The sequence below is a fragment of the Etheostoma spectabile genome, chromosome 5 (genome assembly GCF_008692095.1).
Source record: "Etheostoma spectabile isolate EspeVRDwgs_2016 chromosome 5, UIUC_Espe_1.0, whole genome shotgun sequence".
In the NCBI taxonomy this organism is placed as follows: domain Eukaryota; kingdom Metazoa; phylum Chordata; class Actinopteri; order Perciformes; family Percidae; genus Etheostoma; species Etheostoma spectabile.
The window spans coordinates 13684407-13695723 of record NC_045737.1 but is presented as its reverse complement, the minus strand read 5'-3'; the positions used below and the strand labels follow the sequence as shown (position 1 = coordinate 13695723).

The window sequence follows — 11317 nt, the reverse complement described above, 5'->3', positions numbered from 1 at the left end:
CTACTGATTGGTCGGAGAGAATCCTCACTATTCCCTGCGTCATTGCCAGCGTCAGAAGGGGGGGGGGGTGTCCTGAACAAACCCGCCATGTTTAAATACTTTAGCAAGTGTTTTTTTTTTTGCTGCCTCCAGCTTCTTTTGAAACCATTTTGTCTTCTGGCTGTGGTAACAACCACATTCCAAGAATCAAAAGCAACACACCTTTGACGTTCTGTGTGTCGCGCACTCGCCATATCGCGGCAGTTTCCTGGTATGACGACCAGCCACGGCTCGCCTAAGGCATGAGGCGGTACTAATCTGTAATGGAAAAAAAGAGGATGGGGCACCGTGGCCAAGTCGAGCTGAGCCAAGACGAGGCGAGTCGAGCAGGTACCATTAATGGAAAAACGCCATTAGTCAGTGTTTTTACAGGAAGTGTTTCTAACCAGCATGAGGCAGCTGATTATTTACTATAGTTCCAGTTCAAATCTGAGTCATCATAAACATGTTGAGTTGCTACAATAAGTGCATCTTAGCCTTGATGCTTTTGACAAAACATAAAAGCATAAAAACATAAAACATCTTAAGTGTATGGGTGCAATAAAAGATCAAACATGCAAGGCGGTGTGGCAGTGAGCACAGTTCATTTGAATTAAAGCTATAGTGGGTAGTTTATGTCAGCCCTATGAGGAATTCTAAGTAATGACAACACCACTGTTGTTGCGTCCATATGCAAGCCTTCCGTGATTGCTCACGCGCACTTAATGGAGAAATCTGAAATCTAATTTTTTTTTACCTGAATCTTGATTGCTTGATGAATAGATGATGTATAGATAGATGAGTACTGTCAATAGGGAAAAAAACAACCAAAATTGGTGCTAGCAAACTGGAGTTGCTGCAGCTAATGGCATCGATTTTGGTTGTTTCCCCCCCCCCCTATCAACAGTACTAGGATACTAGCGATCAAGATTCAGGTAAAAATTGGCCGGATTTCTCCTTCACAGCTGCAACAAAAAATGTGTTGCCCACTTTGGTTCAGAAAAACTAACAACTCTGACATATTATCATCTAATAAAGTCTGTAGCAACTTCCACATCTAGCAGACAGGGAGCACAGTATCGTCCCGTCAGAAGTCAGGTTTGATAAATGTACATAAGTCCAATATTCACTCTATTTTTAGCTCTAGTTTGGTTTCCATCAACTCCTGGGGGAAATATCTATCTCACAGTTAACGTTCCACCTTCTTGACCAGCTAGTTTCTAACTGAGTCAGTCAGCTGTTTGCTGCTGGACAGGAAGTTTTCTGAGAACAAACTGACTGTGGATACGAAGAGAACCAGGCAGCTAAATATACAATTTGTGTGGATCACCGCAGCTGGAGTCAAACCTGAAACTTTAAATGGAAAATCCTTTTAAAAAGGGATAGTTTGCATCTTTTGAAGTGGGCTTGTATGAGGTACGTCTCCATACTCAGTCTATTAAATACAGTAGATAGCACCGGCACTCCCTAAGTTCGGAGAAGCAGACAGGAGGACCGAGATGGAAGCAATGTACTGCTGTGGACGAGAGCAGCAGCTAAACAGATTTTATACACCTAAAAATAATCTAGGGCTGCCCCCTAGGGCTGTTGATAAGTCGACTAATTAGTTGACTAAGATTAAAGTAGTTGATTAGTCATTTTTGAATGCTGTTTCATGCTGAATAACTTATTTCCAGCACATCTCTAGTAAACACAATATTTAAAGTGGTGCTTTTGCATGATTCTTTGTGAAGAAACTCAGTATTAAGATCTGTCAATTAAAGCAACTAATCAATTAGTTTCAGTGTACGCTATATTTAGAAAGTTTTCACCGCTTTACCTTGCCGTCAGACAGCCCTTTTTGGTGGGAAACTGAAGCTGTTGTATACATCTAAGCTCTCTGCAAAGCCATCAGAATCCTTTGACAAAAACAATAAAATCTTCCCTTGCAGTACACGGGAGTTGCTGGTCTACCGCTGCCTCAATCGGTTAGTTAGTTTGTGTTATTGTGTGACTTTGGTGTTTTAAAAGCTAACAAAACCAACAAACTAACTAACCAAGCGACGGTAGAGCAGCAACTCCGTTCTAAAGCTGTAAACTTATAACAGGGTTATACTATCCCTTTTGTCTTTTCTGCTCATTTTTTTGAAATAGTAAATGTCATGGCATTTAGCAAATGGCTTTTTGAAATGACTTCCAACATCCTTGGCAGAGGATATGATGTAATAAAATGCAATAAGCGCTCTGATATTAAATTAGCCTTTACCTAACTTTTTCATACTTTACAACAAGCATTTTTCAGGAAAAAAAGGCATTTAATAGGTTAGTGGCAACTTTAAATCAATGTAAACATAACAACAAAATAACTCCATTCAACTCAACAAATTCCACTTATTGATAAAGACCATCAGATGTGATTGAAGTGCTTTAAAAATGAAACATGCACACTTACCACCGTCCGTCCTGTCAGCAGCAGGTGAACCGTCATCACTTGGACTCAGACGGTCTCCCTGCTCTGGGCTGGTCAGAGGTTTCAGTAAATCCTCACATCCAAGAAGGTTAACTTCAAGTTTGCCTAAAAATAATAGTAAAAAACATTCTTTAAAAGAACATAATATTTGTTGATGAATTTACAACAAGAACTACAGCAAAGCGAAGCGATAAATTAAACCAGTGTTGCTATCAAGTGGAAAAGCACAGTTCTTACAAAATATGTAACCACGCGTGTTTCTAGTGCCTGGTAATGAATCTCAGTAAAGGGAGCTGACCAAAGTGAACGTGGCGTTTCAAAATTAAACCTTAATTTGTCAGCTTAAATAAATCTCTCGGACTGAAGACTCTATCACTGCTGTCTGGAGCTTTCACATCCTAATTTTCCCTTTTTTCTCTGTAGTGCAACAACAGCAGTGGAGCAGAAAATCACCTTGAGTGTTCTCACCGCTCGGGGACTCCTTCTCATTATTCGCTGCAGGATTTGTCTCCTTGTTACATCATCAAAAGGGCTTTTTTGTGCCTTTTTTGCCTCGTGCAGCTTGAGACTGGCTTACAACTGAACTATCCAAAACCAACAGATTACATGTCCTGATTATCCACTGGCTCAGGTCAGCATATGGTAAATCCTGTTCAAACACTGGGCGTCCATAATACTACTGAAAAGGGCTGCATATTCATTGGTGTTGGTGTGGAGGATCCATAACCTTCCAATTAGTAAAGAAAAGTGTGGCCATCTTACTCAAACAAACTTTTTAAGTGCCTGAATATGAATCATGCAGAAACATTTCTATACAGACGGAACATTTTTTTTTTACTTTTTAAAAAATCTGTAAACAGCATAATTTGTAGTGATACACACCAGTCAAAAAGGCAGGTTTGATAGAGAAGATAGACGGCGAGTTGGACAGGGGACATTCAGGTCTGGAGTCTTGGGGAGACGGGGGTCCCTCTGAAGGCTCGAACTCCCCTGCAGGCTCCTGTGGAGGTTTCTGGTTCTTTTCCTTCATGCATTTCTCAAGAGACAGCTGCAGAAGATGCAGCTTCTGGGAAGACTCCTGCACCCGGAGCTGAGCCTGACAGACAGAAAAACATTGTGTAGTTACAAAACAACATGAAATGTGCAAACGTCCCAGAAATTTAGTATAATCGTGATTTTACCCTGCCTGAATCTATCTCTGAACTTGAGCTCCTTTAAAATAAGAGTGAGAGTCCCACCTCAGCCAGTGCCTTCTGGTCCAGCGAAGAGATTTCCTCCAGCTGCTTCACCACATCTTTGGCCAGCACCAACGCATCTGTCTCTCTCTGCATGTAGTGCTGCAACTCTGCCAAACGAGCATCCACAGCACTGATGCCAACAGACGAGATCACTAATAGAAATAGGAAGACGGAGAGAGGGGGAGAGACTTAAGGAATTCACTTCAGACGAGCAAAACATCCTCATAGATTCTCTTTTAATTCCTGCAATCAATATTTATAATGCTTTTCTCTAAAATGGGACAGTTCTCCAGGCAAAGGTCTTAACATTACAACTGTTATGTTTCTGACAGTTAGCTGACACTTAGCTCTAGGCATAAATGATTAGAATGACTGGGGAGAAAACCCCTTCACATGTTGCTAAGTTATTATAGGGAGACGAGCACTGGCGGAGCAAACAGTTGGATAAAAGGAAGTACTTTGGATTGGAAGGATCTAAGTTGTTTTTTTCTTGCTGCTTTTGTAATATTGACTCCTATTAATGTCTAGTTTTTAAAATTTGATCCATTTCATAATGACTTTTCCAGCTTGCAGCAATAGTTTACTGGAGGGAATCTGCACCAATTATTATTTTCTGAAGTGTAAACACAGAATAAATAGTTTCTTTATATTGTACTGAATTGCAAGTGATATAGGGAAAAGCATCAGTTCTGTACCTAATCTATCAACATTTTTAATAAAGTCCTGCACATGCTTATATGGTGTGAAACGTTATAATATTATTATAATAGTGCTGCTAAAAACAGCAGTTATTTTATGTCTATTTTTTTTTTTAGAAATGTATTACTTTTCCATGTGAAAATTGTGAGCAAATGTAAATGTTAACCTATTTATTTAATTATCCTCATTGTTACCTGTTACTTTTTGTTATTTGCTACTTTTGCACCTTGCTGTTAACATGTTTACATTTCTGGCATTGTGAACATTTGATTTTTTCACCTTACTGATATTCTTTATTGTTTATATATATTTTTTTGTTTGTAGATTATTTGCACTCTTCCCTACATTGTACTGCAACTGATGCACAACAATTTCCCTCTGGATAAACAACACACAGAGTTTAGCTGACAATACACCGGGAATTAAACTGCCTGCTATATCAATCAGAAGAAAGGAGGTCAGGGGTCAGGGAAAGGACATATGAGCCGAGGAATCCACATATAGAGTTACTTGTCTCGTATTTCATACTCTTTTACTTTCAAGCCATGAATCATTGTGTAAGTGTTCGTTTCAGAGTTTTTAAAATGGCACACCTCTCCAGTTCAGAATTAAATCTCCCATTTACTCTGTCTCTCTCTCTCTATTAAGGCTGCAGAGTGGTTTCACTTTCCGGATTTTACAAATAATACCCACAAAGATGACAGTTGGCAGGAAGCACAGTTCAACCAAAATGGGTTTTTGATACCACCAATGACATTTCTGACGTTTCTAACGTCTCTGAACATGACCTTTCTTCACAGGAAATTCTTTCAGTAGATTGTTTTGGGGACACAAAACAAAGAACTAAACTAAAACTAAAATAATTTTGCAGCTTTTTATGCGTCAACCAAAACCTCTCCATTGTAAATGAAACTGGCACACATTAATGACTTTAATTAAACCATAACATTTTTAAACCACATGTCTGGATTAACATAAAAAGTGTGTACATTTTTATTTAGAGGTATAACAACTACAATTTTACAGGTTTCTGAGTTAAGGAAAATAAAACACTGTCTGGTTTTCAATTTCCAGCCTGAGCCTACATCGTATTTGTAAAGGTTCAATGATTTGAGCTTCAGAGATTAAAAGGCCTAGTTTTCCAGTCCAAAAAATGGCATTACATGTAGACTGGACAAAAAGCCATACATTCTGTCACAGATGTGTTAATGTTGCTATTGGTGACAGATATAATTTGGTCATTGCATCTAGATGATTTCATGCCTCTTTTGAGAAGTTTACATCCTAGAAGAAGCTGGGGAAAAAAGCTCTTTTTGATATCCAGTGCTTCATTCTGTGACCCTCTAAAGGGCTCATGGCCCAGGACTCTGACCTCCGTGAGTGGTGCTGTTAAGGTTATCGCCACCATCCCCGCCAGTACTACCACCGCCACTGCTGCTGCCAGCCTGGGTGACTTTGATAATCTGCAGTCGGATCAGCTCGATCTTGGAGCGGCTATCCTGCAGCATCTGCTGAGCTGTGGACAACATCTGATCCTGGATAACAACATCACATTAAGAGAAAACAAGCTCCACTTCATCACCATGCTTTTTCTCCTGACAGGTCAGCTGTGACAGGGAAGCACTGAACTGATTGAATAAAGCCATGGTTCATTATAACAAGTGGCAATGAGGGAATCACACAACTGCACACACATCTCATTTCCATACTGAACAAAAACAAATGCCAAAGAAAATATGGGATAAGTGAGAACAACATGCTAACATCAGGTGAAAACAGTATGACTTTGCACTTTACTAACCTTAGGGTGATGGACTCGCTCCTTGCTGAATAAGTACTAATTTGTCATCATCCTCGGTGGAGGTGGAGGGGAGGACTTATCAGGTTGCGCCTCTCCACCTTCACTATCCTTGAAACACAAGTCCACTGATGTTATGGTGCACTCACACACACACTGACTGAAGGCTCTTCTGATGCAGCTCCTACATCTTGAAACCTGGATCACACAGCCTGTCCTCCTGTTTGTTTTTGCCTCCGTGCAGCCTCCTCTGCAACACCCCCTTCCCACTGCATCCTCATCCTCCTCTGCTCTGTAACCAAATCCCTCTCTCCCTCTCTCTCTTTTAGTGGGTTTCTTTCTGCAGGGGGATGGCAGAGTTCCTCTCTGGTGCCAGCACTACTGCTGCTGCTGCTATTCTGACAGTGCTGATCGCCTGCTCTGGGCTCGGCATTGGCTGCTGCATGACCACATGTTCCTGTGCTGTCACCAACCAAAAGACAAACAAAGAGCTGCTGCTGCTCTCTTTGGGACAATGCATAGACCAGCTTACATGCAGTGTTTAGAGGTGTGTGAGAGACATTAATAACCTGATTGTAGTCAACATAAAACCAGGGGGTGGGGAATAATAGAGCAGCTGCTGTTGTGGTACTGAACATGATGCAGGACATATTGTTAGGCTTACTGACAGCACGGTGGATGTTTACAAGCCCTGCATGCAAACTTCATGTCTGCAGCATCCATGACAGCTCTGTGGTTATTGTTGTCCTCTTCTCAGCTGTCTGTTGCTCTGACAAATGATAATGGAGGTTGGTGGGCTCATTGCTTGAAAGCCATTACTATATGAGTTACATGTAGGCTAAACATGAGCTGATACCATTGGTGGAAAAACTATTAATGTCTTTTATTTACATACATTTAGCAATACAAAAAAAAGAAGTAAAAAGTAAAAACCCTTCATTCAAAATCTTAAGTAAAAGTACAAAACTATTAGCCAACACAATATAGGCTACTTGGTAAGCATACTAAAATACTTATTTAATACTTATATATTTTTATTAATGATCTAAATCTGGAAAGTAAATAAAGTTGTCACATAGCCTAAATGTAGTACAACAATATTTGCCTACAGAATGTAACGTTAGTGGAGTGAAAGTATAAAGCAGCATACAATAAAAATAACCAAATACAGTATAAATAGCCTACCTCAACATTGTAATTAAGTACTGTATTTGGGCAAATGTAATCAGTTACAATTTACCACTAAAGGACACTTAAATAAACTAATTTCTCCCCGTAGGCTACGCTTATAGCCCACACGTCCACAAGGTTAAAGGTTTACCTCATAAAAATGGCAGCTATATTACACATGGTTTTGTGTATATGCACAATGACGCAATATTGGACAAAATGGCCTGGTTTATTCATTATTATTCGTCATTTTCGTATCTAAAAAGATCAATTAGCCCGGGACAACCTGTGACTAACGGGCTTATTTGCACTGACCACCAGAATGAGGTTCCTCCTGCCTCTACCGATATTCAGCATCTTTTTTAAAGTGCGCAAGTGCGAGTCGGTCCAACTAAAGGTTTGGCCTGGCCTAAATAACGTCAGTTTCTGGGCTGCAATTATGTAAACAATTGCGTATGAGATAAACATAAGTAATAATTAGAGGTTTCGTACATTTTGGATGTAATTTTAAAAGAGGAAAGATGAGTAAATCGGCAAATTGCAGCCGAGTAGTGAGACCTACTTTGAGAGGCGGAGCTCGCCTCTTCTCCATTCGGCGAGGCGCGTTCGTATTGAAAGGAGCGCGTGAGCGGCGGTTGCTGTGACTTCCTCGCTCATCGGCAGCTACATTGTGCGGACAGCAGCACGTTGTTGGCTTCTGCACGCTGAACTTTAATTCTCCTGTTCAAGGAGAAACCAGATTTCAAAGCTACCAGTTATTTTCTCAGACGTGTGTAAGTTACCCCAGCTTGCGAAAACATGTCGGCCTCGGCGGCAAAAGTGAGTAAAAAGGAGCTGAACTCGAACCATGACGGAGCGGACGAAACCTCCGGTAAGAGGGAATGGCGGCCTCCTGTTCACCGCCATTTTCACTTTCTTCTTCTAACATAATTTGCATTGCCACTGAGGAAAATATTGTTAATAATTACTGCGTCTAATGTTTTGATTTTGCCCCGGGTACTTCTTTGTGTTGATGCATGTGTTCACATTTCGATAACGGGAGCTAGCTCGCCAGCTAACGCATTTATTAGCATGCCGCTGCTCCTCTGCCTGTTGTTCAGCTCAGACCGGTGCTGCTTAGAGGCCATGTTAGCTTTAGCATAATCAGCGTGGCCAGTTGTGTCGTTGGCTACTGACTGAATGGCCCAATTCTATACTGGAGCATTATATATGTGATGTTGTAGAATCACTTCAAATAAACAAATACATTTGTACACTGCTAGTATGGTGTTTTAATAACCAGATAAGTTGGCCAATTCATTTGTGCATTAGCAGTTAGCCAGCTTGTGTTGTTGTTGTAATGTTACCTAACGCTAGCTGACGAGGTTATGTTTTGTTTCTCGTAAAATACATTTAAATCCACTAGTCCTTCAATCAGTTACCTGGGTAATTGTTAGACAGCTGGACACATATCTCCGCGGTATAAGTAACGGTTTGACAGTAAGGGGGGTCTGTTCTGGCATCTGTCCTACCTCGGTCTCTCACGTTAACGCCGCTCTGTGTTTGCACTCGGATGTCCCACATTTAAACCACGCGGCCTTGTCAGTAGCAGCCGGCAGGAAACGGTGAGTGTCTGAGCCACTAGAGCTGTAGCTATTTGCCGCTCATATTACCGTAACCTCCGGTGGAGCCCGGCTTTTAATCTGCCAACTACCGTGATTTACTGCGAAGTAACGATCAATTATCAGTTTTATACGTTTATTGACCTTTCGGCATTGTTACCGGTTTATAAAGACAATTGTCATTAAAACACTTTTTTTGCTGTTGCAATATGATGCCAAAGCTAATTAGCGCAAAATATTTTAAAATTGACTACGGTTTACAAATAGACCCACATTAAAAAATGCTATTATCAAAACGAAAAAGTTATATCTCACCATTAACTAATCTGGAATCTAAAAACCGCTGTCATAAAAATGTATTACATATTGTAAGTATTGAAACTTTGGGAATTGGCAAACATCCCTTGCCTTCAGTAGTTTTAGAAATTACAGTAAATTTTATTGCAGATCTTGGTCTAAACAGCAACTCATAATCATGGCAAGTTGATTAGTTTAATGTCTATTTTGCTTGTATGTATGAGTTAATACACGTTTATTAATAATATCAATGTCTTGTTTTTTTGATGCCAGTCCTAAATGTTAAGTTATAAATTCTGCATAATTTGTAACACTTTGTCCTTTTTTCTACAGAGAAAGAGCAGCAAGAAGCTATTGAACACATTGACGAAGTTCAAAACGAAATTGACAGGTAATTTAAAAAAAATCAAAGGGCTGAGGTTTTCCCCATCATAGATTGACAAAAGGTGATTAGTACATATTTTAATAAAGAGGAGGCAACTAATGAAATCAGATTATGTAATCTGTGGTTGTCATAAAAACCTGCAGAATCACAGCTCTCCATGGTGCAGTTTATGAAGTTCCTACGCTCAAACAAATATAATTGAACAACTAAAATCCAAAACAAATTAGATTCATTATTTCCTGCATGGACATTCAAAACTGTTTTTTTGATTTGGTGTTTGATTTTTTCCCTTTAGGTTGAACGAGCAAGCCAGTGAGGAGATCCTCAAAGTAGAACAGAAATACAACAAACTCCGTCAGCCATTCTTTCAGAAGAGGTCCGAACTGATCGCCAAAATCCCCAACTTCTGGGTCACCACGTTTGTCAACCATCCACAAGGTGAGCAATTAAACATGAGATTTTTATTACATAAATAATTATGATTTGGGCAGTGACTCAAAGTTTGGTGTGTACGATTTGTCCCACAGTATCTGCCCTACTGGGAGAGGAAGATGAAGAAGCACTTCATTACCTGAGCCGAGTGGAGGTGACAGAGTTTGAAGACATCAAGTCAGGCTACAGAATAGATTTTGTAAGTATTGAGATTTATTTATTTTTTTGACGCAAAAAAACGTGGAGGTTTAAGTTTTTTATGTTCTTACTTTTTTTTGTCTTCTAGTATTTTGACGAAAATCCGTACTTCGAAAACAAAGTACTTTCCAAAGAGTTCCATTTGAATGAGAGCGGAGACCCATCTTCAAAGTCGACAGAAATTAAATGGAAATCAGGAAAGGTACGTCTAGCTTTTTGAGTTTGATTGTCAGCAAAGTAAGCTAGAGGGGTAGTTAAACTTTTTTTGTATAAATATATACAAGTTACAATGGGGCCTGGAGACTTCTTTTCCTGCACTTCTATACTAGTTTTAAGGTCTCGACTAAAATATTTATTTTAAAGCAGCATGACCTGATCTAAATGAACAGTTAGACATCTTATTTTTCTTCATGTGTTTGTAGGACCTGACCAAGCGCTCCAGCCAGACACAGAACAAGGCCGGAAGAAAGAGGCAACATGAAGAGCCAGAGAGCTTCTTCACTTGGTTCACTGATCACGCTGACGCCGGCGCTGATGAGCTCGGGGAGGTCATCAAGGACGACATCTGGCCAAACCCCCTGCAGTACTACCTGGTATGTTACAACCAGGTTAATGTATCCTTAGCTGCCATGTTTATTTTAAGTTTCTTCGTGGATGTTCCATATGTGATCACATCTATTCCTTCCTTATTTTGTGTGGTTAATAGACAAAACAAACAAAAGTGCTAAAAGTTATTCTTATCGCTAGGTTCCTGACATGGATGACGAAGAGGGTGAAGGTGAGGATGATGAAGAGGACGAGGAAGGTCTGGAGGACATAGACGAGGAGGGAGATGAAGATGGAGAGGATGATGAAGAAGATGATGGAGAAGATGGAGAGGTAAAGTGATAGTGAAGTCAAACAGGTGTTGTTAAATGTAGCTTGTTTTCAACAGTCACTGATTTAGATATCTTGTTCTTTCAGGATGATGAGGGAGAAGACGACTAATAACATCTACCCAGACCCTCAACCTTCTATTCCCCGTTTGGTTTT

General features: G+C 40.1%; 2 protein-coding genes across 2 annotated transcripts in view; one reads left to right on the top strand and one right to left on the bottom strand.

Moving 5' to 3' along the window:
• Window positions 1-7097, bottom strand: part of LOC116689161 (serine/threonine-protein kinase N2) — a 19880-nt gene extending 12783 nt beyond the window's left edge. Inside the window, exons 1-5 of the mRNA XM_032515574.1 lie at window positions 6206-7097; window positions 5777-5939; window positions 3706-3857; window positions 3350-3563; window positions 2450-2572 (exon numbers count right to left, since the gene is read on the bottom strand). Of these exons, the coding sequence (XP_032371465.1) occupies window positions 2450-2572; window positions 3350-3563; window positions 3706-3857; window positions 5777-5933 (646 nt within the window). The 5' untranslated portion in view covers window positions 5934-5939; window positions 6206-7097. The remainder of the gene's footprint in view (window positions 1-2449; window positions 2573-3349; window positions 3564-3705; window positions 3858-5776; window positions 5940-6205) is intronic.
• Window positions 7098-7978: 881 nt separating this feature from the next.
• seta (SET nuclear proto-oncogene a) overlaps window positions 7979-11317 on the top strand; it is a 3744-nt gene continuing 405 nt past the window's right edge. Inside the window, exons 1-8 of the mRNA XM_032515596.1 lie at window positions 7979-8243; window positions 9604-9661; window positions 9951-10093; window positions 10183-10286; window positions 10374-10487; window positions 10708-10878; window positions 11033-11164; window positions 11249-11317. The exon at window positions 11249-11317 is cut by the window's right edge and continues 405 nt beyond it. Of these exons, the coding sequence (XP_032371487.1) occupies window positions 8171-8243; window positions 9604-9661; window positions 9951-10093; window positions 10183-10286; window positions 10374-10487; window positions 10708-10878; window positions 11033-11164; window positions 11249-11272 (819 nt within the window). The 5' untranslated portion in view covers window positions 7979-8170 and the 3' untranslated portion in view covers window positions 11273-11317. The remainder of the gene's footprint in view (window positions 8244-9603; window positions 9662-9950; window positions 10094-10182; window positions 10287-10373; window positions 10488-10707; window positions 10879-11032; window positions 11165-11248) is intronic.